The 27,143-nt window shown below is 46.7% G+C and overlaps 1 protein-coding gene across 1 annotated transcript in view; it reads left to right on the top strand.

Moving 5' to 3' along the window:
• DIP2C (disco interacting protein 2 homolog C) overlaps window positions 1-27,143 on the top strand; it is a 412,351-nt gene that overhangs the window by 340,064 nt on the left and 45,144 nt on the right. Inside the window, 7 exon segments of the mRNA XM_042990907.1 lie at window positions 189-312; window positions 759-880; window positions 2,004-2,115; window positions 2,203-2,312; window positions 10,174-10,304; window positions 18,855-19,023; window positions 21,018-21,188. Of these exon segments, the coding sequence (XP_042846841.1) occupies window positions 189-312; window positions 759-880; window positions 2,004-2,115; window positions 2,203-2,312; window positions 10,174-10,304; window positions 18,855-19,023; window positions 21,018-21,188 (939 nt within the window).

The following is a 27,143-nucleotide window of genomic DNA, read 5'->3' as shown; positions in this document are numbered from 1 at the left end:
TAGGGGTCTTTGGGGGATGACCAAAGCGTGCCAAAACCAATCGTGGATGGCCGCACAGTTCTGGGGACACACTAGTGCCCGTTGAAGTGTGCATTTGAAATAAGGTGCCTGGCTGGTACCTGCAGTACATCTCAGTAAAGCTGTTACGTTAAAAAAAAATCCCACCTGCTCATTCTTGCAACCCTCAGGGTGCCATAGCAAGCTCACTGACATGTGTGCAGCTGCATAAGCGTGCCGAGAAGATCGCCGTGATGCTACTGGAGAGAGGGCACCTGCAGGACGGGGACCACGTGGCTCTCGTCTACCCACCAGGTGAGAAGGCAGTTCCCCAGCCGCGTGCGGGGTACCTTGTCGCCCACGCCCTAGCTGACAGCCGGCATCGTGCTCTGTGTGGCTCCCTAGGTCTAGTTGCGGCCTCTTGCAGGGCGGTGCTGCATGCTGGGTGCCTCCTGAGGTCATACATGGGGCGAAAGTTCGCAAAGACATTTGTGTCCAAATTTGTTTTGTTCGATGTCTGAGCTAGTTCATTTAAGCAACAATAATTAAATCCTTCAGTAAACTGGTGACGATAGAGGTGTGAGTAATTCCTTAGAGAAATGACAGAAATCAGCCACCTGGGCTGCTTGGGCATCTCGTGCCGAAAGGACAGGCGGCGGGAATTGACAGCACAGACAAGAGTCCGTTCCTGTCGCAGCCCCAGGCTGGCACCTCTGTACCGGGGGCTGTCACCTGAGCACTTACGCATTCCTCCTGTCTAGGAATAGACCTGATTGCAGCTTTTTACGGCTGCCTGTATGCGGGCTGCGTGCCCATAACCGTCCGCCCCCCGCACCCGCAGAACATCGCCACCACGCTGCCCACCGTGAAGATGATCGTGGAGGTAACCACACCTGGAAGCACTGGGGCTCCCCCGACTCCCCGCCCCACTGGGGTTCTTTTCCTCCTCCTCCACCCACTCCCTGGGCTCTCCTCCTTCCCCCTGGGGTTCTCCTGCTCCCCCCACCGGGGCTCTTCTCCTCTTCCCTAGGGCTCTCCTCCTCCTTTCCCCTGGGGCTCTACTCCTACCCCCCCCACCCCCGGGGTTCTCCTCCTCCCCCCACCCCGGGGCTCTCCTGCTCGTCCTCCTCCTGCTCCCCCCGGGTTCTCCTCCCAGGGTTCTAGTTCTCCCCCTCCCCCTCCCCGGGCCCTCCCCCCTCCTCCCCCAGGGCCCTTCCTCCCACCCGTGCCCTGGTCCAAGCGTAGGTCTTCCAGATGGCAGAACCAAGGCAGGGCTAGCTCTGGGGCTGTTGGGGAGGATGCGGCCTCGACCATCTAGTTCTGGAAATGGGATTTCATGATTTCACTCACTTGTGGCATTAGGGGCTGGGGTGGCTTCCCTCATGCATTAGAGTTGCAGGGCCCTCAAGAAAGTGACCCCTCTCACGGGCGTCTGTAAAGACAGTGGGAGTTTTTTGCACCAAACTGATGAAGAAGTCATATATTTTTCTGAAGTTCTCTGCTGAAGATTTAGAAGTGTCCCATTCCTTTTTGAAAGCGCAGATTTATTTTAACTTTTCTTATGCTTGGGGAAGTTGAAGAGGATTAGAAAAAGGTTTTCTCCTTGGAGGAGAAACCACGAGGGACAACTTAGTTTGGGGATAGCACACGCGAATTCTTTTTGTGGGTGTGTGGGAGTACTGTCCAGGCCACTTCTCTGTTTAGAAAGTCGTGGCCGTGTCTGTGGAGACACATGGCGGTTTTTGTAGATCAGAGCTGACAGAGTGGTTGGTTGGGACACTCCTTTCTGAGCACGCTCATAACCGTGGCTACTCCTCGGCTCCAGGAATTTCCAGGGGCCTCAGTGTCTGAACTCAGGGTCTGCGATCACATCCTGGCCGTCATGCTGGCTCCATGGGAGGCAGCCTGGCCCGCTGTGAAAGCCGCTGGCCTCGGGGTGTGTGGTGAGCAGCTGGCCGTGCGCGACCGCTCACCTCCTTCCTCCACAACTTGTTCTCTCACCTCAGGTGAGTCGCTCTGCCTGCTTGATGACAACACAGCTGATCTGTAAGTTGTTGCGGTCCCGGGAGGCAGCTGCGGCCGTAGACGTCAGGGCGTGGCCCCCCATACTGGACACAGGTCAGTCCTCAAACCAGCCAGACACCTGTACCTGCTTGTCTGCTTTGCCGTTGGCTCAGACATGCTAATGGCTTTGTTTTGCTCCAGACGATTTGCCAAAGAAACGGCCTGCCCAGATCTACAAACCTTCCAACCCAGACACGCTAGCTTATCTTGACTTCAGTGTGTCCACAACGGGGATGCTGGCTGGAGTGAAGGTTAGTGACACGGTCTGCACGGTGGCACACGTGAGGGGTGTGTGCTTGCGCTTCACTGAGGCCTTAGGATGCACGGTCACTTCCACGGTTACCTAGGTCCGCCGACTCTTTCCGAATGTCCCAACTATCTGTGTGTGTGTAAACACAGCCTCACCAGCCCCTAATAAAACACTGCGTGTGTTTCTTCCTTGCTGGCTTTCGAATCCCAGTGTTCTGTTGTGAAACTGTGTGCTCTGGGATTTCTTGCTTTTTTACTGTGGGTTCTGTTACTGTGTGCTGGAGGACGGCTCATGCTGTGACCCGTGTTCCTATTAAGGCACGGAACTAGAGTGGACCCCTGAGCAACTCGGGGGGTTAGGAGCGCCAACCCCCTGCACACTTGAAAATCCACGTGTAACTTGGGACTCCTCCTGATAGCCTGCTGTTGACTGGAAAGCTTACCAGTGACCTAAACAGTCGATTGAAACCTATCTTGTGTGTTATATAACATATCATATGATGTTAGGCGTGTTACATGCAAGTGTGTGTATCACGTACACATAGTACGTGGTATGCAGCGTAATATGTACTGCATTCTTACGTAAAGTAGTAAGCCAAAGAAAATCGGTTAGGAAAAACATAAACGATTACAGTCCTGCACTATAAAAAGTCTGTAAGTGGGCTGGGGCACACAGACCCGTGTTGTTCATGGGTTCATTTGCTATGCACGTCACCTCATGAGGACCCTCACAGCTCTGGCAGTGTCCTTGCCAAGGTACTGGTACATCCTCAGTAGCCTCAGGAAGTCCTTTGCCCACCTATGGGGGTCTGAGCACTCAGTTTGTGTTATTTACTGCATTGAGTTCTCTTTCTCTACCCTTTTCCCAATTTTTTTTTATCGTGGTTGTACATACATGACATAAGTTTACCACAATAACGCACCCAGGTGTGTGGTTCAGTGGCATTGAATATTCTTACACTGCCATGCAGCCGTCCCTCCCTGCCATCCATCCCCATGACTCATCTTATCTTCTAAAACTAAAGCTCACTACCTATTAATAACTCCCCATCCCCTCTCACCCCCACCCCCATCTCTGTGATTTTGATGGCTCTGGGGACCCCGTAGAAGTGGAGTCATGTGCACTGTCCTCTTGTGACTGGCTCATTTCACTCACCGTAATGTCCTGGAGGTTCATTCATGTTGCCGAGGGCAACAGAATTTCTTCCTGAGGCTGAGTTAATATTCTGTTGAATGCGTGCACCACATTTAACCTGTCCGTCGATCCCTCAACGAACACTAGGGTTGTCTCCAAGTTTTAGCTCTTGCAAGCATTGCTGCTGTGAACACAGACGTACGAACATCTCTTCAGGTCTTCTGGGTATATACGGAGAAGTGGAATTTTGGGGTCGGGCGGTAGTTTCCGTCTTTAACCTGGGAGGGAGTTGCCATACTGTTGCCCACTGTTGTTCCTAATGATTAGTGATGTTAAGCATTTTTTTCACGCAGTTATTGGCTGTTTGTAAGTCTTCTTTGGAGACATGTCTATTCATGTCCTTTGAATCAAATGGCTTGGTTTTTTGTTGTTGAGTTTTATAGGTTCTTGGTATATTCTGTACATTAATTTTCTCCTCTTCTTTGGATTGCCTTCTTACTCTGTGGATGGTGTCTTTTGATGCACAAAATCTTTAAATTTTCGTACAGTCCAATTCTGTGTCGTTTTTGGCCTGTGCCTTTGGTCACATCCAAGAAATCATTGCCAAATCCAGTGTCATGAAGCCTTTGTCCTTTATTTTGTTCCAAGAGTTTTATTGTCTTAGGTCTTAACATTTCTGTCTTTGATCCAATTTGAGCTAACTTTTCTGTGTGGTGTGAGGTAAGGGTCCAACCTCGTTCTTTTGCATTTGGAGATGCAATTTTCTTAGCACTTTGTTGAAAAGACTGTTGTTTCCCCAACTGAATAGTCTTGGCACTCTGGTCAAAAATCAGTTAGCCAATATATGCAAGGGTTTATTTCTAGGCTCTCTGTTCTGTTGATCTGTATGTCTGTTTTTATGCCAGTACTGCACTGCTTTGACTACTGTATATTTGTATTAAGTTTTTAAATCAGGATGGGGGAGTCCTCTAACTGTGTTTATTTTCAAGATTGTTTTGGCCATTCAGATTTCTTTGAGATTCTGTATGAATTCTATGCATTTTCTACTTACACAAAAAAGTCATTTAGATTTTAATAAAGATTGCACTGAGTCTGTATTGTTTTGGGTAGTATTGACATCTGTGAATATGGTGTGTGTTTCCATTTATGTGTGTCTTTATTTTTTAGCAATATTTTATACTCTTAATTGTACAAGCCTTTCACTTCCTTGGCTAATTCCTCAACATTTTATTCTTTGATGCTATCATAAATGGGATTGTTTTAATTTCCTCTTCAGATTTTTCACTTAATGTATAGAAATGCAAATGATTTCTGCATGTTGACTTTTTATCTTGCTACTTTAGTGAATTTACAATTTTTAACAATTTTTTGTGTACGATATTTAGTGTTTTCTACATACAAGTTCATTTAATCCATGAAGAGATCATTTTATTTCTGCCTTTCTAATCTGAATGCCTTTTATTTATTTTTCTTACCTAATGGCTTGGGCTAGAACTTCTAGTACTATGCATAGAAAGAGTGAAAACAGGCATCCTTGCCTTATTGCTGATCATAGAGGTAAAGTGTTGAGTCTTTCATGGCTGAGTATGATGTTTACTGTGTTCTTTATATATGGCTTTTATTCTGTTGAAGCCCTTTTTTTCTACTCCTAGTTTATTGAGTGTTTTTACCATAAAAAGATGTTGAATTTTGTCAGATTTTTTTTGCATCAATTGAGATATCATGTGTTTTTTCCCCCTCGTTCTTTGAATATGATATATTACATTGATTTTTTTTAAGATTTTATTTTTAAGTAATCTCTATACCCACTGTGGGATTTAACTTTATGGCCCCAAAATCAAGAGTCACATGCTCCTCTGAGTCAGTGAGGTGCCCCCACTGATTGAGTTTTCATTTGTAGAGCCTACAATCCCTTACAGAAGTAAATCCCACTGATGTATAAGCTTTTTAATGTGCTACCGAATTGGGTAAGTGCTTTGTTGAGGATTTTGGCATCAGTGTTCCACAGAGATACTGGTCTGTAGTTTTCTGTTTTTATAGTGTTTTGTCTGGCTTTGGTATCAGAGTTTTACTAATCTCATAGAAAGAGTTCAGAAGTGTTCCCTTCTCGGGGGCACCTGGGCAGCTCTATCGGATAAGCGTCGGACTTCGGCTCAGGTCATGATCTCATGGTTCATGGGTTCGAGCCCCACATCAGCCCCTCTTTCTTTTCCTCCCTTGTTTGTGTGCACATTGTCTCTATCTTAAAAATAAGTAAGTAAACTTAAAAAAATAGTGTTCCTTTCTCTTTAATTTTTTGGAAACGTTTGAGAAGGACCAGTATTAGTTCATCTTTAAATGTTTGGTAGATTTTAGCAATGAAGTCATCAGGTACAGGCCTTTTCTTTGCTGGAAAATCTTCTTTACTGATTTGATCTTGCTTTACTGCTTTTGGTCTATTCAGATTTTTTATTCTTTATGATTTAGTCTTGGTAGGCTTTGTGTTCCTTTTTTTAAATTTTTTGAAACTTTATTTATTTTTGAGAGAGACAGCACGAGCAGGAGAGGGGCAGAGAGAGAGGGAGACACAGAATCTGAAGCAGGCTCCAAGCTCTGAGCCATCAGCGCAGAGCCCAGTGTGGGGCTTGAAACCACAAACCTGAGATCATGACCTGAGCCAAAGTCTGACGCTTAACCGACTGAGCTACCCAGGCACCCCAGTTTTGTCTTTCTTCTTGATAATTTGTGTTTCAATTTCCATGAAACGGAATTTCTTCATTTCATATAGGTTGTGCAGTTTGTTGGTGTACGACTGTTCATAGTACTTTCTTCTGATTATTTTTGTTTCTGTAGAATCCATAATGTCCTCACTTTCATTTCTGATTTTAGTATTTTGAATTTTCCTTCCTTTTTTCTTAGTCCATCTAACTAGAGGTTTGTCTGTTTTGTCGATCTTTTTGAGGAACCATCTTTTGCTTTCATTAAGTCAACTCTTCCTCTACCCTCTGTTTATTTATGCTCTAATCTTTATTACTTCCTTTTTCTGACTTGGGGTTTAGTCTGTTCTTTCTGTCATTCCTTAAGTTGTAAAGTTAGGTTGATATGAGATCTGTTTTGCTTTTTAGCCTAAGTTTTCATGTAAATTTCTGCAGTCAAACTGCTTTTGCAGGACACCTGGGTTGGCTCAATCAGTTAAGCGGCTGACTTTGGCTCAGGTCATGATCTCATGGTTTGTGGGTTCAAGCCCCACATCGGGCTCTGTGCTGACAGCTCAGAGCCTGGAGCCTGTTTTGGATTCTGTGTCCTCTCTCTCTGCCCCTTGCCAGCTCGCTCTCTCTCTCTCTCTGTCTCTCTCTCTCAAAAATAAATAAGCATTAAAAAGAAGTTAAAAAATAACTTTTCTGTTACTCATTTCCTGCATTACTGTCTTGTTTTGTGCTTAGTTGATTTTTTTTTGTAGCGAAACATTTGAATTCTTTTTGTATATATTCTACAGCTTGTGTCACTCAGGTGACAGTGGGGGTTGAGTTGAACACCCTACAGTTGCAGTACTCCAGTTTGGATTATACTCGCTTAATTTCAGGAACACACAAAACTGCTCCGTGCCCGCCTTTCTCAGTTGCTGATGTCACAAAGTTATATCTTTATATACTGCATGGCCCAAAATATGTAGTAGCAAGTCTTTTAAATGCATTTCTTAAGTCTCAAGTTATATAGGGAAAAAAGTGGAATTTAAACCCAAAGTTACAATAACAATCATTTTTTCAGCTAATGATTATTTTTTTTTTACCATATTAGTGTCTTAAATCATGTAAAAAATGAAAAGTGGAGTTACAAAGTATTGCTACAATTATGCTAGTATTTATAATTGAATTGTATTTACTTTTGCTGAGATCTAAATTTATTCACATGACTTTGAGATATGTCTAATATCTTATTATTTCAATCTGCAGGAGTCCCTTGAGCCTTTCTTTCATGGCAGGTCTGAGTGTAATTGAGTACATTAATGAGTGCTTAAATGTGATGAGCTCCCACAACTGTTTTTTTTTTTAAATGGGAATATCTTACTTTTTCCAAAATTAATTACCATTGATTGCCCAAACTTTCCTCGGGAAGTTGTAAGACTTAAACGGACTCCAGAACTCCAAAGAGTCTCATCATTTTCTGACACAGTTGTTGTCTGGTTGCTATGGAGACAGTCTTCCCAGAATCCTCTCCTCTGCTTTTCAGTAGAATCTGAGGTGACACACCAAATAAAGTGTAATATCAAATAAAATAATTCTTCAAAAGCTTTTTGGAGTACAGATTTCTTTTCATACCAGGGTTAGTGGCTTTGAGCTGCCTCCTGTCATAGCCAAACAGAAACACACACTTGTGATCGTACCATTTTCGTGGTCTACAGAAGTGGGGGCTATAATGTTACATCTTGATTTGATAAAGATACTTACACGTGAAACAGATGAAGTGACGTGACTCTTGGTAATTCCACTTAATAGAAGTGTAAACCCTAGTAATCCCAGAGGGATAAATAATTAGACTTTTCTCTGAAATCTTCGTAAGTTTTTATTAAACTTCTGATTGTTTGTTTGATGAGTACCTGAGGTAAAATATGTTGTGATGTCATTTAATGAAAACCCATTTGCCTTAAATACTGAGAGGCGTAAACAACTGAAATCATCTGGTCATGGTCTTCTCATTGAATTCTCTTCTACCTCTTTGGTTGCACATGTCCTCATGTTTCTCAGAAATTTTGATTCGGTTTCAGCTTTTGGTCCAAATGTCATTAAGTATTCAAATATAGAATGAACGCGGAGAGAGTCTTAGCCAGTAATCTGTTTTCCCCCTAACGGGCACTATTTAATGTCTGATTTAGTAGAAGGCCCATGAGTATATGTTTATGTGTTCAATTTAAGTTTTAAAACACTAACCATTTAAAAGTTTAATTTGAACTCTGAAGATTTCTGATAGACCCTGGAGAAACGTTTTCACTTCAATGGGGAAGTCGTGTGGAGGACCCTTCCCTTCAGATCAGTGGCCCTCTGGGCTTGCCCACAGGACCCTGTCATACTGGTGGTGGCTCTCCCTTCCACCGAATGTGCAGCTGCCGTGTGCCCAGGGAGTGGACACTTACTTTAACGTCAGCTAAAGCAAAACTGCTCTGGAAGGTAAACCCACCCAAGAGAAGAGCTGAGGCACATCCCGGAAATACATGTAGTTGCCCTCATCCCTGCTTCTCCCACTGTGTCTACTCTCACCATCTGTTTCAGAGTAGGGCATTAGAGCTTGTTGTCTGGGGCTTTTCAAAACGACTTATCCAGGTGCAAGTCTGACTTCCTAAGAATTGGGAGTTTTTCTTCCAGCGTGGGCTGTTGGGCTGTGTGTTGGCAGGTCCAGGACTGGTGCTTGGAGACGAGTCCTTTAGCTTTCCTGGTTGCGTTTTTCTTCATCTGTCTGTGCTCCTGTCACTCTGATGAGTTCTGCTTGTGCTTACTCAGCCTCAAGACCCAGAGCACACTGGGGTCCCCCAGGGTGATAGGAGAGCCCCTTCTCTGCCCTCCTTATGCTCTCTGCACCCATTGTGAACGCGCTCACAGGCCCTGCAGTTACCGGAGTTCTCTCTCAATTTTCCACTGGACCCAAACTCCTGAGGTCAGACAGAGGCTGTGTTTTATTCTTCTTTATATTCTGAGCACCTAATACAATGCCTGAGACATAGCATGTACTCCATTAACGTATTAGGATTTGCCGAGCTGAACTGTTCTCAAGCTATAAATAACGCCTGCACAGAGTAGGGGTTCAGGCAAGGTTTGTTTTCGTGGCAAATCTGGGAACGTGCCTTATTTCGGTAGCTAGGATTTTGCTCACTCCTGATCTAGTGGGCGGGCAGAGGTTGAAGGCATGTTTCAGAAACCCAGCCTTGTTTCTTCTTTAAGCAAATATCGTGGCCTTAACAGCAAGTGAAAATGAGCTGTATGTGCTCACTTCTCGACTACTTCTGCATCACCTTGTGTGGATTGTGCGGCGGATCCATCGCGAAACCTCCCTCCACCCACAGCTCCCAGCAGGGCTCCCACGCTTACCACAGAAGTGGCCCTGGCCCTGGCTTCTCGCCTCTGTTGCCGGCGCGACTCACGGGTGCTTCCCCCAGGCATTTGGGCGGGTCGCCCTGAGTATTAGGGTGCTTGCTCCAGCCCCCCACACGGTTCAGCTGCATGGGACGTTCACTTCATGTTAACTCCAGATGTTTTTCAAACCACAAACTTGGGAAAATTTTCCTTTTCCTCTTAGGCTTGATTGGCTAGAAAGCTTCTGTGAGAAAACTGATTTTATGAGATATATTTTATGCGGTTTGGCAATAACTTCCATCACGTGGGAGTCCTCTTACTGTCACCTCAGTGATGCGGGGAGACGGGAGCTTGGCTGTCGTCCTGTGACTAACACTGGTTCTGGCCCGAAGCTGTGTGACCTTCAGCAAACTACCTTCTCTGAGCCTGGTTCCTGTCGCTGACATGGGATGTTCATCCACGCGCCCTGCCGGCCCTACCGCATGACGGGCGTGTGTCGGGCACACACCTGGGAGGGGCCGTGAGCCGCAGCGTCTAGGGTCTCCCCACCTCCTTCCCTGGGCTGTGGGGTCGCCGGAGAACCCTGTGCGTGCCCACTTCCTGTTGGGGTGCGGGACGGGGTCGCTCCAGCTTGGGCACTGGGTGCCGGCCACGTGGACTGAAGGCGGCCTTGCTGTCTTCCAGATGTGCCACGCAGCCACCAGTGCCTTCTGCCGCTCCATCAAGCTGCAGTGTGAGCTCTACCCCTCGAGAGAAGTGGCCATCTGCTTGGACCCGTACTGCGGACTTGGGTTTGTCCTGTGGTGCCTCTGCAGGTGAGTGTCCTCCTCGGTGTCTTTACAAGGACGAGGAAATCAGTCGCGTGCGCCCCCCTTGAGACCGTTTGCAGAGTAGACGCTAACGTCTGGGGAGGACTTCCACTGGCAGAGGGGCTGGCTGCAGGGGGCCCGCACGGGTCCCTGCGCCAGCCCCCCTTGGATTCCACATCCCGCAGCGTCTGGAGACCGTGGTCTCCGTGAACTTTGCTGACACCCGCAGAGATGACAGACTCTGGGCACATTCTGGGAGGCTCTCTGGTGGGGCCCCCTGTTTTCCAAGCGCAGGACTCCAGCCCGAGGCTCCCAGCAGTTTTCCTCGGCCTGGAGTTTGTGTCACATCGGCCGGTGGGAGCTCAGGCTCGCTCTTCCTTCAGGCTTGTCCCTGACGCGGGTGGGGGAGGAACGTGAGCTGCAGGAAGGCCGGGAGCAACCTCCATGAGCACTCCCCTCACCTCCCAGCCGCGGTCACCGCCCCCCAGCCAGCAGCCACCCAGCGTCCAGCCCAGAGCAGGGTCAGCAGGTGCTCGTGGCGAGGATGAACTTGGGGAGGTTCACTGGCATTTTGTCCGACTGCATATGTGTTCCCTGAAGAAACTGTAGAAAATATGCAGTAACGTAAAGACCTCAGTAATCATGCTGCCCAGTGATACCAGTTAACAGGCACTATTAGCGTTTTGGTATACCGTCTTCCAGTTTGATTGCTGGTGTAGCGTACTATGGTTTTGTCGTTAGCACTTTGAACATCTTTAAGTACGTGAAGTGCCCCCATCCAGCTCCCCGTGGACCAACATTTGGCCCGCTTTGTTTCACGCCCCCTTCCAATTTTTAATGCAATCACCAGACAGCACGCTTTCACCATAAACCTTCAAGTACGCGTACAGTTTTTTTGTAAGCATGCGCTAACATAGGTATAAAACGGAGATGCTACAGTATGAAAGTGATTAGGATTTCCTTTTTTCTGGCCGACATTCTCTAATGTCTTTAAATGTGCCCCTCAGCTATTCTAATGCATTCATAATATTTAATAATATGAAGTTGGATTAAAACCCAATCCTATATTTTTGAAAAACACATTTCAGTTAGAACAGTTAAACTTTTTGAGAGAGCAGATGGAATTGAGTTAAAATACTTAATGATTTCTGCCTCCCTGTAAAATGCAGTAGCCCTGTGGGTAACTTTTCCTCTCGGGAGATAGTTTAGGATGTGGTATTCCAGCAGTAGTGCCAGCGACCGTAGACATGCGTGGCCAACTAGGAAGGAAGCCGCCCTGACCTACCTACTTTATAGGAGACTGTCCGTGTGTCTGTCTGTGTGTCACTTGGCAAGGTGCCGGTAAAGCTGAAGCCAGCAATGGAGCGCTTCGCCAACGCCCATGCACCAACACGGGATGCTCACTAGTAGCGGCGAGGGCATGGTGGGGGCTCTTAAAAGGAGTTATAAGGAACCTTTACCTAATGAACACATCTCCTGCAAATTCACTCGGCAGTCACAGAATCACAATGTTCTGTCGATTGCCCCTGCAACACTAGAAATCAGTATACCATAGCTACAGACTTCTTCCTTCTGAGGTCCTCTATAGAAACAGATCCCATCAGAGTTGCTTAAAGACCAGACCTGGGAGCATCCCCCCCACCCTACCCCCAGTGGTGATGAGGATGCCCAACACCCATAAATCCTGCACACACGGTTTCCTCTCAGATGGGCTCGCGTTCCTTCAGGAAATGAACAAGATGAACCTGGATGTCATTTTGTGCAAGAAAGTGCTCACAGTAGGGCGGTGACATGTCCTTCAGAGGGGCTCCCATTGGCCAAATTGGGGGAATTTCAGCATCAAGGTAAAGATTATGATAGGTGATAACGCTTTGAATAAAACGGGAAATTATTTCACTATTCAGACAAACAGATGAACAGATTAAAAGCTCCATTGCTACGGCAGACGTCTAGAAAATAGTAGTTAATTACGAAGGGAAGGAGAGAACCTTCATGGTAGAGACTTGGGGCAGGGGTGTGTCACCCAGAGGGTTGCAGCGGGGAAGACAGCATGCCATCCGGGGTCTTCCTGGCAAAGATACTTCACTGACTCCAAGCCAGGGAGCATCAGACACAGACTAAGGAGGGACGGAAAGCAGCATGTGGACACCGGTGTCACAGAGGCCTGAGGACCCCACTCCCCCCCAGGCAGGCCGATGGCATCTGTGGCCTTGTCTCCCAACGGGCTCCTTTTGCTGTAAAAGACACCATCAGGACAACTGGCAAAACTTGACTGAGGGTCCCAGACTTGGGTGGAAGAAACGTATCTGTTCCCTGATTTTGATGCCTGAATCGGCTTTGTGGAGGAAAATAAACTTGTTTATTGGAAATACCTACTGAAGTATTTGGGGTTGATGGGGCATCAGGTCAGTGACTCACCCTCAGATGATTCGAGAGGGGAAAAAGTATTTCTATTCAAAACTTTTCTGTAACTTTGGATTGTTTCAACATTTTTAAGAAGTTGAATGAAACAATTAGAGGATTGTGTATCTGAGACTTGAGATATAACAGAGTTGTTTCAAAATATTCATTTGTTTATTTATTTTGAAAGAGAGAGTGCATGCAAGCAGGGGAGGAGCAGAGAGAGAGAGAGAGAGAGAGAGAGAGAGAGAGAGAAATCCCAAGCAGGCTCTATACTGTCAGCGTGGAGCCCGATGCAGGGCTTAAACTCACGAACCATGAGATCATGACCCAAGCTGAAACCAAGAGTAAGATGCTTAACTGACTGAGCCACCCGGGCGCCCTTGTTTCAAAATATTTTTAAGATCAAATGTGTCTTTAAAAGCATTCAGATAGTTGATATTCATGGATTAAAAGTTTTAATATTGTTAAAATGGAAATTCTTTGCGAATAGGTTTAGAGATTTGATGAAATTCCTGTCAAAAATCTCAGCATATTTTTTGTTTTGCAGAAATTGACATTGTCCTAAAATATAAAGGAAGAACCCACAATATCTAAAACAATTTTGGAATAGGATAACAAAGTTGGAAAACTCAGACTTTCCGTGTTCAACCCTTACTATAGTAGCCAGGACAGTGTTATACTGGCAGAAAGGTAGGTAGGAAGGTAGATACAGGAAAAATAGTCAATGAAACACAATAGAGAGTCCAGAAATAGCCCTGTTGCATATGGTCACTTCATTTTTCAGCAAAGACAGTTCAGTGATAAAAGGGTAGCATTTTCAACAAACGATGTTTGGGAATATTGGGCATTCACCTGTAAAAAGATTAATTTAAACTTTATTTTGCATCATATAAATAAATTCAAAATAGGTTGCAGACTTTAATGTAAAAACTAAAACTTTTGGAAGAAGACAAATCAGTAAATCTTTATAATCTCAAGTTAGAGTTCTTAGATATGGGGCAATACATAAAAGAAATATTGGTAAATGTGGCTTCGGTAAAATTAAAAACTTGGGCACATCAAATGGCACTTGATAGAAAGTTGGAAAGACAAACCACACACTGGGAGAAAGTATTTGCAAATCATAACCTGATGCAGTCCTTCCAAACAGATACAAAACGAACTCTTAAAACTCCAGAAGAAAACATGCAACATGAATTTAAAAACGGGCAACAGGTTTGAATAGATATTTCACCACAAATACACAAGTGACGATAAGCGCATGAAAAGATGTTTCACATTCATTAGGAAAATACAAATTAAAACCAGTGAGCTGACACTTCATACCCACTGGAGCAGATACAGCCACAAACCCCAGAAAATAACAAGGTTGGAAAGCTTCTGTTTTCCAGTTTCAGAACTGCACTACAGAGCAACAATAATCAAGGGTGTTCAGAAACTGGAATTCTCATATGTTGTTGATGGGAATGTAAAATGGTGAAATTTTTAAGTTTGGCATGCTCTTAAAAATTAAGTATAAATTCGCTACATGACCCAGCAATTCCACTCCTAGGCGTCTACCAAAGAGAAGGAAAAACACACAGAGACTTGATGTCCGTAGCGGCCTTCATAAAAAAGAGGAAAAGAAGCAGTGCACACGTCCTAGCTGCTGGATGGACAGTGTTGGTCGTATCCCGTGATGGAATACAGCTACGGTGTGAATAAACGTCAAAACGTCACACTAAGAAGCCAGGCTCCAAATACCACGTATCACACGATTGTATCATAGGACGCCATTTACACGAAATGTGTGGAGAAGACAAGTCTATGGAGGCAGAAAGTGGGACAGTAGTCAACTGGGGCTGGGGTCAAAGGACGATCGAGCCAGGTGGACCCAAGCCATACATGTGTGTGATGGAAGTGTTCTCAAACTGCGTTGTGGTGATAATTCTACAACGCTGCAAGTTTAGTAAAATCCTTTCAATTCCGTGCTTCAAGTGAGTGGATTTATGGTACGTGCTTTATACCTAAGTGAAACTGTTTAAAGAAGAAGACCGCCCGTCATCAGGATAACTGAAGAGCACGAGACGGTAGCCCGCAGGGCGCTGTGTGTCGTCACGCCCCGCGTCTGCCATGCTCCAAGTGCCCGAGTTGTGATAGCTAACTGAGCCCCCCCTCCTTTTTTTAAACTTTTTTTTTTTTTACCCCCATGTGTCTTTTTAACCATCTTGTTCTCTTGGAAGTTCAGATCTAAACTAGAATTTTTCAGGTTCCAGAAATTCTCAGAGGTTAAACGTCTTCAGTATAAGCAACCTGCTATCACGTAGGTCTGTTTCGGAAGTATTTGTGGCTACCGCCAAGACGTCAGTGCTGGCTAGTAGATGAAACCGTTCATCAGCATCTGCTGGACTGAGCAAGGAAAGGGCATATAAAAAATTCATGAGTCGGGCTTCCTGTCTGTCCTCTGTTATCAAGATGTCATTATTTTCTTAATGTTGACTTCCATCCTACTTGTGGGAATGAGGAGAACGGTGAGCTGTACTTAATTTTCATAAGTGTGCTTGGCATTCTCTAGCTTTGAATTCCGCACAGGGACCCAGCTCTTTCATGTGTGAATGGTTCAGATGAAGCAGATCACTTGTCCTGATGTGTATTCTTGAGAAAAGTACTCATGGGTGCTTTGTATTTAATTTTCTGCATTTGAATCTCCCTACAATAGTATTTGTAAAATAAAACCCTGGGAACAGTATGGAAATGATAAATTGCCATCATTAAAAGGAATATCATCATAAAGTTTTACCTGCATTGTGATTCCCTAAGATGTGTGGCTCAAACGTCACTGACCGTGTTTGGAACCTGGCACTGAAAACGTAAACGTCCTTGGTGAGAAACAGCCACCGTGTAAATTTGAGCTGCAATAAAAATCATGCAGGGAAATTAGTTAAGTTGTATTATTAAGCCTGATTCATGAACAGGTTGAATAACATTTGCTGTTAACAGAAAACTGTGCCCCATCACTTCTCCAAGAAGTGAGATGCTTGCTTCCTAGTGGATAATTATCATTTATGAGGTTCGTAATGTGCAGGCTCATTAGATCTTAGGCTATTGGCTGGTGTATGGTCCCATATTTGATCCCAGTTTTGCCCCTCAGGTTCTTCTAATGTTAATTTCATGGAGGTACCTTTTCCATTATTTTTATTTCTTCCTGTTTCATGCTGCCTGGAGGCTTTTGACTGGAATTAACACATTATCTCCCAAGAAAGGCTGTAATTCAGAGAACAGCAGGTGTGTGTGAGTTGATTCTGGAGCTCTGTGATACAAGGGACAGAAAGTAAGACTGTGCCCAGAGTTGCCGAACAAAACATCACTTTCCATCAAGTCAGGCCACTTGGCAGTGCCCTCCTGCTACGTGTCCCCATTTTCAGGGGCTTCCCGCCTCTAGGAAAGGGTCTTGGCAGCAGAGAGGAGAGCGCTGTGCCTCATGGCCGCTGGGAAAACATGTCTAAGAGTGGTCGGTGGTATCATTGGGCCCTTAGATGTATTAGTACAGCAAGGGGGGACGTTTGGTTGGTGTCAGACCCCAAGTGTGTAATTCTTGGAAGGTTACTTTGAAAATCGCGCAATAGGCCCCAAAAGTGAGAGCACAAGACATGCCAACTTCCTAAACCAGAGGGAAACTTTCATTTTAAAGAATCTCAGTTCTGTATAGGAGAACTGCTGGAAAAGTTTGTTTTCACAGACTGCAAACTCTAGGCCACATTTGTACAGAAATGTGTGATGGGTTGCTACCTGCAGTTGTAGTGGACAACTTGTAAGCAGCTGCAGGGACGGGGTGCCTGGGCTTCGTAATGCAGGTAGGTTTGTGGTGATGTTATTTGATCTCCCGAGTAATATGTTTAATGACCTAAGTTAGCTTCCCAAGGACAAATCTTACAGGAATTCGGAGCACTATAATCATCAGAGTGGGTCCTCAGTGACTTTGTGACATTGACTATAGAAGTAACTTACTGCACCTTAACTAGGGACCCACTGGGGTGTGCCACTCGCTCTGTGTCACCGCGTGCCCAGCGAAACTTCCCCATCAGCAGGATTTCAAAGGAAACTTCAAAGTTGTGGGTATGCTATTCTTTTCTCCTGGTTACTAAGAACAGTAGTGGATCCTCAGAGCTCTTGAAATCTCATCTAAAATCAGCTCGGAACTGGTTCTGATTCTAGTCCCACTTTTGGTTAACCCTTTAAATACAGAGTGTCTATTCTCATACTGACTCGGAAGGATTGAGAAAGATCCAAACGTTCTCATTAATAAACTTATCTCTTAAAAATCTGCTCTCACTTGGGGCACTTGGGTAGCTCAGTCGGTTGAGCATCCAGCTCTTGGTTTTGGCTCAGGTCACAATTCCAAGGTCGTGGGATTGAGCCCAGAGTCCAGCTCTGTGCTGAGCATGGAGCCTGCTTGGGACTCTCTCTGTGCCTCCCCCGTGTGCTCTCTGTCTCTGTCTCTCTCAAAAAAAAAATTGCTCCCACTTGGCTATCACGCCTCCTTCCTCAAATAACACTTAGGTTGTCTTCCCACACACGCTGGTTGTCGACTCATGTTGTGATAAATAGTTGTCCATTAGAAGTACTGAAGTACTCCCAGCTTCCCGTGGTTTGTCATCTTGATAAGAAACGTATGATTGGATGTTTCCGGGTTAGAGATCACGCGTGTGTGCGTGTGTGTTACATTCTATAGAAATGAATGAGAGTATTCTAGAAAATAATAAAGGGCCAGAAAAACACCCCTCGTCCCACTTATGTGTGCCACCTGTGCTGGTACTTTGGCGTGTGTGTTTGCTTCTCCGCACAGATGTCACTGTGTTCAGATGTAGTTACATATCCTGTCTTCCCTTAATGAGCAGTTTCTAAACACATGTCTTGGATGTAAGATTTGTGGGATCTGCCTTGAGAACCCATCTATTGGCAGTGTATGACCTCTGAAAGCTGTCAGGGGTTGGCATTAGCAGAAAGGTGTGGGGGCCACACCTGTGAAGGGTAGAGAGGTCACAGGTCAAGGTGGGGGGGTCATGCTATCCTGAGCCCTGGCAGCTGCCAGGCAGCCCCTTAGTCGTCACACTGCATCACAGCGGGTCCTTCCTGAAGGACCGTCGGAGGGGTACGTAGCGATGGACTAAGGCGGTTTCTGAAGCAAAAAAGGGTCTTTTAAGTGGTATTGATTCTAATGCATCCAAAGGTTAGATCAGTTACTTGTTAAGTTCTTGCTTATGATTTTCACTTCTCCGCTGGCATGCCCAGGCATGTGGTGGGGCCACGGCTCCTGATGTGGGGTTTCCTCCACACGCTTCCCCCCACTCTCTCGAGTCAGTATTTGTTCCTCCTTGGAGGAAGTACTCTCATTTGAAAGGAAAGATTGGTTTACGTGGGACTTTGTTACTCACCAAAGTAACAGTGGCAGTTGAGTGAGCTCGGAGATGCCCGAGTGCAGCCGATACAGCGTGTGTGCACATAGTGAATGGCGTATGGTTGTTGAAACGAAGTATGGCGGTGCTCTCTTTTACTCACTGTGCTGTTCCTTCCTAGGCGATCAGATTAAGGAACATTCCCAGCTTACAGGTTACTGCTAAGTAATGAAGTAAAAGAGAAAGCCGCGCAGCTTTACGACAGCGTGTGTGTGCATGTGAATTACTCACCGTCGGATGACTCTCATACGTCTTGAATTTTGGTTTCAACATACTGGGGTTTAAAATTCCTCAATCAGTAATGCAATAAAAGCCAGTTGAAAAATAAATGGACAAGGGGCCTGGAGGCGCCATCAGTGGAGTGTGTGACTCTTGATCTCAGGGTCATGAGTTCAAGCTCCACGTTGGGCCTAGAGATGACCTAAGAAGAATGGACAAAGGACTTGATTAGACGCTCCGCTAAAGAAAGCATACGGTTTTATAAATTCATCCCCACGTTTCCTACATTTTGCTAACGTAGCGGCTTTGGGAGAAATGTAACAGCCTCTCCGCTTTTACATTTTCAGACGAGTGCTCAAAAAGGCAGCCACTGAACCATGATTCCTATAGTTCTTTTGTGTCTCCGTGAGCTCGCTTTCATTTTGTGTTTGCAAACCTGGAGGGCCGAGTGCATGTCTGCGGCCCCCTGCTCACCCGGCCCCTCTGTCTGTCTCTGCAGCGTGTACTCTGGGCACCAGTCCATTCTCATCCCGCCTTCTGAGCTGGAAACCAACCCTGCCTTGTGGCTTCTTGCCGTGAGTCAGTACAAAGTCCGGGACACGTTCTGCTCCTATTCAGTGATGGAACTTTGTACCAAGGGGCTGGGCTCACAGACAGAATCACTCAAGGTAAGCAGCCTGTCACCCGGCTTCCAGGGGAACACCTGCCAGCATCCTAGGGAAGCTCGCTGTCAGAGGGCATGGGGAGGGTTTGCTGGTGCTAAAACAATTGTCCACAAAAACCGAGGTGTAATCCGCTGTCACCGGAAGCTTCCAAGACTGATTTCATGTGAAAACCTTAGTTTAGAAGATGATTTCCCACTGCCACCAAGAGTTATAGGTCAGGGTGTATGGCACTGATGTCTGTGATTCCATTAGGTCTGCCTGAAAGGCCCTAAATTGCCTTTTCTTCTGTTGGTGAATTCCCTTGTTCAGTGGAGTTAATTTTACTGTGATGCTGGTGTTCAAGTGATAATTTGAATTTAGCTGTTCCTTTTTGTTTTTCCTCGATCACCCTGATTTATAGGTGTGCATCCTAATCAAAATATTAGCATTTCCTTCCACTTAAACCAATAACATTTTGATAGACATATTTTCATGGTAAATGAAGTAGTCATTATCCAAGTAAGGAGAGAGGAGAGAATAGTCATACACCTGTGTTGATTTATATTCTGATAGTATCCATTGCTTATATCTTTTTTTTGTATATATAGGTTATATCGTGTATGTGTGAGTGCATGGGTGTACATAAATTGTCTGTATATATAAGTAAGTATATATAAATACTTACGTAATACGTTTATATCCTGAATTTTGTTTTCCTGTTTAGAACTAATGCATTAAGCTTAAACAAGAAAAGAAATACGAGATAACATTCACATTAAGTTATGTAAATAAAGGTGTAGTTTCTTAAAATTATAAATATATATAGGAAAAGAAATTTGTAAGACCTACTTATCACTTACATCCACCCGTATTGTTTTATAAAATCATGGAGTACCTTTCACGAATGATGACACAATTGAGTGCTTTCTAAGCACTTTACGTGTTGATTCATCTAACCTTTACAATGGGTGTGTGAAATGGAAACTACTGTCTCCATTTTAAAGATGAAGACACTTACGTGACAGAGAAATTAGGCACCGTTAGCAAGTTCTTACACTTAATAAATTTTGGAGCCCTGTTTGGAATGTCTGGCTCCATCCAGGTCCGCCATCTCGAGACGCGGGCTGCGCTGCCGCCCCAAACACGCAACTGTGTAAATGATCGTTGGTATCACCCAGTTTTAATGTTTTCCGTGTGATTTTTGTCTGTGAGGTCCTATCTGTGCACGAGCTCCCGGTGCCAGAGTGACCTGAGCTGGTGTCTCCTGCCTGTTCAGGAGCCTGTGTCCGTGCCCTGTGCTCAGGCCACTGTGCGGGGCGGGGGGGTCCGGGAGGGCTGCGTGGCTCTGCCTGTGCCGCACGTCCTCCCACTGCTCATGTTCTGCTGGAGACCATCGTTTGCCAGCCGCCTCCCACATAAACGCGGCTCCTTCCACCCCGCGGGCCCCCAGCCCCGCCGGGAAGCGCCCTCCGCACAGAGTCTCGTGCTCCCCTCATGGGAGGCCCTCCTCCGAGGCAGTTCACTGGATTTGGCGCAGAACTGAGGTGTGCTCAGACATTCTTAATCGTGAGAATTTGGCGTAACCTTTTAAGTCTCCTGGGACCCAGAAGGAATGTGTCTTTTCCACTGTTACGTTAAACATAGGGTTTCTCACTCGTGGGCAGCGTGTGCTGCTGTGTATCCGTGTCTTACGGGCGTGTATCCAGGTGCTTCCTTGCTTCCGCACACCCTGTCCCTTAATTACTTTGTCCAGGACCTTGCTTGGCCTCCTCGTGCTCCTTGCTGCTGCATCTTGCTGGTTTTTAAGATCTGTTTCTAGTGGCGTCTTTGATAATCTGGTACCTGAATGATTTCTTTTTCCACGCGCATGTCCTAGGACAGTTTAATTAGCAGCGTGGACACCAGCCCCTGGGAATGAGTATCTGTGTGGAGTGTGTGTGACTTCCACCCATCTGGTTGAGAAGGTCACACCCTTGAGCCCTGAAAGGCTGACGTCTCACCGCTGTCCTTGCTTCTAGGCACGGGGCCTGGACTTGTCCCGCGTGCGGACCTGTGTGGTCGTGGCAGAGGAGCGGCCTCGGATAGCGCTCACCCAGTCTTTCTCAAAGCTCTTTAAAGACCTGGGTCTCCACCCGCGGGCCGTGAGCACCTCCTTCGGCTGCAGAGTGAACCTGGCCATTTGCTTGCAGGTGGGTTCATGGATCCCTAAGTGCCCCAGTCAGAGTGACTTGTAAATGTCAGGCACACAGAGTAGTGGGGGTAGTCTCCTTGGCCGACGCTGAGCTACGCGTACAAGACACGCTTTAATCAAATGCATGTGATTGGTACACACTTGTTTGTGGTTTTTTTCTTTTTCTTTTTTTTCACTCTGCATTTGTCAGTAGCCATGACTCATAACTAGCATTCGTAGAACTTATTCTGTACGAAACAGTTTAACTTTTGTTAACGTGAGTAGCCGTTGGCCCAGACTCCTGAAGTCAAGCTTTGTAAAGATGCCATACTAGACACAGGTTTCATTGTGGCAAGAAATCCTGTACAGGCAGTAATTTCTGTAGGAAGAATGCCAGGTACTTTAGCAGACTTGGGAATTGGCTGCTGGGATGGCAGTCTGGAAGTGATCAGTCGTGATTGGCCGCACCTCTGTGGCATAGGTGTGAGGCAGTCCTCGTAAGATACTCTTGTGGCAACTGTGGCTAAAAGCCCACCTGTGACCATCCTCACTATTCCTTTCTTTCTTTGAACCCTGAACACTGGCACACCCGTCCATGGAGATTCTGTACCAGGTCAGGGCTGCCTGAACACGAGGACAGGGAAGCCACATAGGAATTGCATCACAGGGCACAGCTGTAGACTTTGTTCCTCGAACATATCGAGAGATAGAAACGCCAGTCACAGCAGGTGCTGGAAGGGGGCATGTTGACACAGGTCTCCTCCCGACTTGCCCACCCACTGTCCTGCATTTCTGACCCCAGAGGTGGTTGCTCACAGTCACCCCCACGGGTGACCTCAGAAAGCTCTGGGGCGGCCGCGTCCTCACCGGCGCTCTGGGTGCTGCTCTGCCTCGGATATTGGCCAAGGAGGGCCTCTTACCATGTGACTGGTGATGTGATTGCTTCAGAAACATTAGCTGCAGATGGATTTTTCTTTCTTTCTTTCTTTCTTTCTTTTTTTCTTTTCTAATTTTCTACTACATCCAGAGGGGCATTGCCATCGTGGGCATGGTGCTAGTTTGGAATCTTGGCAGCATCTTGAAATATTCTCGTACATTTTACGTTTTTTTCCACTTGTTTGTTTGCTTTATTCTCAACTCATTTTCAGCCACTTTTCCTTTTTCTGAATGGTTAGTATCAGTGAAAGTCGGCAGAGATCAAGCGTATCCTAAAAAGCAATGCAGGCTCATGGTCCCTTGCCAAAACACGTGGGGCCACGTATGCTTCAGGATGGAGGGGTTTTCTGGCTTTGAGGAGGCAGCACCCCACCTTCACACACAGCAGTGTCCCTGCAGCTCAAGGGAGGGCCCCCAGACGGCAAGGAGCCTTGAGTCACCTGAGTCAGACTGCCCTCATTGGGCATTTCCTTATAATCAGTGAGGTACAGAGTGAACATGCAGAGGCTTTTTCAGTGAGTGAAGCGACTTGGACACGGGAGTCAAAGAAGGCCCCCCCCCCGCCCCCAGCAGGTGGTATCTCAGCAGAGTGCCCCAGGAAGCCAGAGAGGCAGAAGCCTGAGGCAGGGCCGGTCAGTGGAAACATTAGTTTTCCATGAGTCGTAGCACAGGTTACAGCAGGCGTGGGGGACGGCTGCGAGCAGAGCCCACGGTCCGAGGGGACACCCATGGCTCCCGCTCCTACGGCGTTTCTGTAGGGCTTGACCCACAAGTGCCTAATGAGATTTGTCAGACACACAACACTGAAGTTTATGAATGTTTACACACATAAGGGAAATACCCTGAACGTTTCTGAATTTCTTACGGATTGAGTATTTTTATAAAGGAGTATTTCAGAAAAACAGAAAATACAGATTAGCCGGTAAATAAATGATTAAGTCCATAATTCCATTTACCCAGAAGTAATACCATTAATGCCTTGGTGTAAAACTATCAAAAGCACAAAAAGCTGTAATCCTCCCTCAGTTCCAAATACTGTGGACTTGAGTGTGTAAAGGCGTTGGGCGTTTTAGTTTTCCCCTTGGAGCAGAACTGGCAGAACCAGCAGCACACGTGCAGTCACTGAGCGGGGACGCTTGTCTTCCACTGACGCGTTACTGTCTGGCACGCCTTCTCAGGAGGACTGATGGCCGTCCTCACTGTGGGCCTGCCGGTTGGCGCATCGTCCTCTAGACCAGCCCCGGCGGGAGCGGGAAGGAGCCTCCCCTCTGCCAGGTGCCTAGTGGGTGGGGAGGGACACTGCCAGACAGGGTGGGGCCTCGGCTGTGCAGTCACGGGGGCCATGTTCTGTGGGGACACCTGCCACTCTCAGAAGGGGTCCCTGCTCTTCGGGGGAAGGCCGAGTCACACGGTGGGCAGGTTTTTATGACTGCAGACTAAAGTGGGATCTTAATGTTACATGGAGATACAGGGTAGGGGATCGTTTTTACTTTGCAAGAATGGTTTTCATGGATGGCGCTCTGACTCTTGTCATCTAGCCCCAAGCATCCCTCCCAACTCTGCACTTTTACACTGAAGGCCATTCTCCACCATAGAGTCTGATGCTTTTACTCAAGGACACCGCGACTCGTGCTGTTCTTGGCCTGACTGCACTTCTGCCATCTTCATGTGACAAAAACCTCTCTCCGTGGCCCTCTGAGTCCTCGAGCTGGAAGTATTTTCCTTGCTCTGACCTCCCGTGGCACTTCACCCCTCACACCTGACGCTTTCTGCCACGGCTTATCCCTTTGTCTGTGAACAGCTTCTGGTCCCGCAGTCAGTGAGGGACTCAGCCCAGCGCAGCATCTCGTGTGGTCGCACAGCTGATGCTCAGAGCTGACTCAACCTTATCAAAAGGCCAGAATTCGATCCCTTTAGCTGCAGATACCAATCACTTTGGAGAAACCAGGCGCGGTTTTTCGTTAAGAGTCCAGCCTCCGGTGTGAAGTAGTTCTGTGGCAACGATGAGTCCCCTCCGCAGTGAGCCCATGGCGTGAGTGTCCACCAGACCGAAGCCATGGCCTGGCTGTAGCTCTCCCTTGCCAGCGAGAATCAAGGGTTCCCCGTCCCTCAGTGTAGTTAGCTCAGGTCGCAGGTCCCGGGCCTGCAACTTAGGAGAGAAGACGTTCACCCTCAGGACACAAGCGTTCTCTGACCAGAGTATTGGGCCCTGCGGTTCAGGTGGCATCTGGTGGGATCTCCCCACACCTCACTGGGGGTGAGTTCATCATTTTGTTCAGATGGAGGAGACTGAGGCTCAGACAAGTTAAGTGAACGTCCCCCGTCGACCCAGCAGGGAGGTAGAGACAGGGCCTTCACTGCTCACGGACCACATGATCCAAGCAGGCTCGGACAGTGAACACCAGGAGAACCTGAGTTGTTTCTAATGGTGTCCTCCTCTCTAGTGTCGTAAGGCAGACCCGCTGTTTCGTGCGACCTGAGTCGCGCACTGTGAAAGCCGTGTTTTTGTGGGTAGGAGGCCGCTGAGGGAAGCGTTCCAGTCTGTTGCTGTGGGGGTGGGGGGCCTACGGGGAAGGCGTCTGGGCAGCTCAGAGCAGTGCTGGCCGCTTGCTTACACTGCTGCATGAAGCCCTGCATGATTTAAGACAAATCAGGAAGATTGACAGATGTATCATTGTCAAATATACAAATGGGCAAGTATAAAAAATTTCGACGTGAGACCGTCATAAAAATAGAAAATTGAGGTATAATTTCCATGCTGTTGACTCAGCACTTCCGTCTCAGAAGCCAAGTGATTTATTTACCCGCTTATTGTTCCGAGGCAGGACCTGCCACTTTAATTGTTTTGGCACATCCCCCTTGAGCTCCACGTCCTAGCTCAGTGGTGGCAGAATGGACCCATAGAATTAAGTGTGGCTGCCTTGGATTTTACACGAAATACTGGTATATTGCAGACAAGAAAGAAACGCAGAAGTATGTGCCATTTTTTATACTTAGAGATGACATTTCCCAGAATCTTTAGCCATAAAAACAGCTTTAAAACGATTGGATTTGTTAAATCTATGACAGAAGCGGACATTAGGTCAAATTATGACTTCTCAGTTTAATTAAGTTTGACATAAATTTCGCTTAGTGCTGTTAGGAAGTGTCACGTGCTTATTAACCTCTTTTGAAAAAGACATCACCTACAGTCACAGTTGCTCTTGTCAGAAGTATAAGCTGAAAGGTCTTCGGTTGTATTCGAGTAAGAAATTTAGCTCACTGCAACAGAAAGCTGAGCATTCTCCTCCCCAGCAGAAAGAAGGGAGGGAAGATGAGGTCATCTTTTTTCTAAGACTTTAAAGTCACCCTAAGCAGAAACCTTGATCTTTATTATATTTTAGAAAAATAACAATTAACTATCTGGGAGGAAAACTCATTATAGATAGCTGTATGGGACTAAATCAATAGTAACAGTTATAGCCAACCTTAAATCTTAAAACTCACAAACGCAGGAGAAATACAGCCACTGTGATAATGAAAAGTGAAGTCACTGATTGTTGGAAAGGAAAAAAAAAAAAAAACAGGAAGATCAGAGGCCAATATAAATCTTAAGTAATTCTCAAACTAAAATTAATAGCTATAATACTTTCATTAATTTGAGCTCTCAATTCATTGTTCCCCCTCCAGTGCTTTTAGATGGAGCAAAATAAAAATAAACGAGAGGCCGTAGGGGGTTGTATGCTCCCTGGAATTAGTCACATTCAGTGGAAACTCACACACCCTTTCCTGCTGATCTGTGTTGTCCCAGATCATGAAGATGAACACTGGAGACCACGGACTGTACTGGTTACCAGTGCACCAGTCAGTGTTCTGATTTCCACGCAGCAGGAACCTTCTTTGGCAATTAAAATGAAAATGCATTTACCAAGACACCATGGCTCATGCTCACAAGCAGCCCAGGAGCTCGAGGACCTGGGTTGGGACCGTGCACCCAGGAATAGCTCACGCCCCAGCGCTGTTCCTGGGAGGACACTGGTGTTGTAAACTGCACCACTGAGCGGCTGGTCCTAGATGCCAGCCCAACTTCCAGCACGTCTGCAGGGAGCTCAGACTTTGGAGCCGTGAGTGGACACGGTTACCTGGTCACATGCTGGCTTCTGGGGTGGTGGGGAGGACAGTGTGGGCCGTTCTTAGTTACTACACAGAACGGGGGCCTTGCATCCCTCACAGCTCCAAAGGTAGGGGGAGGGTCCCCCAAATACAGGAAAAGGGTTCAGATGGTTGGTGGCCAAAAGGGGTGACTGATTGCTATTTCAGCCTATCCCTCTGGCCAAATCAGCACATACTCTTTGTCCCATTCTTACATGTCGCCTGCCCCCTAAAAAATTCTAACGTGGCTTTCACTTTTAGAACCAATAGTAACACACCCACCATCTGTCCAAAGAAGAAATGAGCTGAAGCGTCGGCACTTGAGCTATTTCTAGGTGGTAGCCCTTCCCTTGCTGATAGTGAGGCCAGGCGCTAGGTTGTAAAGTCCACCACCGCGGACGGACGGGCTCTGTAAGATCATGGGTGGAGGGACAGGGGAGGCACATTCACGCGTCCCTCTGTAGGGCTGCTCTGGGCGTGTGCTAGGCATGGAGTGACCACGGTGACAGGCAGTTGGCGTCAGACCTGCCGCTTTCCACGTGTGTCTTCCCCTCTGGACACTCTGGAGCTTTGGGGGTAACCACAGGGAGAGCGTAGGGTCCCAGACACCCTGATGGGCTGTCCACCTGCGGGTGAATACCTGTGACCACCTCACTGTCAGTTCACTTTGGCTTGAGTTGGTGCATTGTCAGTCACAGGAAGTTCTAGGTTGTAGCCTATGCCTTGAACCAGAAACATGGGCTTAGGAGCTCGTTGGTCCTTCCACTTGAGCTGCGCTCACAGACACAGCCGCCCTGCTTCCCAGTCTGCACGCTTTCACGCTGGGGGGACTGGCAGCCGTCTGTCCTGAAGCCTTCATAGCACTTCGTCTTGCAGGGTTGAGAGCAGGCAGCCTGGGCCTGTGGCC

The sequence above is a fragment of the Panthera tigris genome, chromosome B4 (assembly GCF_018350195.1).
Source record: "Panthera tigris isolate Pti1 chromosome B4, P.tigris_Pti1_mat1.1, whole genome shotgun sequence".
Taxonomy (NCBI): domain Eukaryota; kingdom Metazoa; phylum Chordata; class Mammalia; order Carnivora; family Felidae; genus Panthera; species Panthera tigris.
Note: the sequence above shows the minus strand (reverse complement) of the source record. Positions and strands in the feature narration are given on the sequence as shown.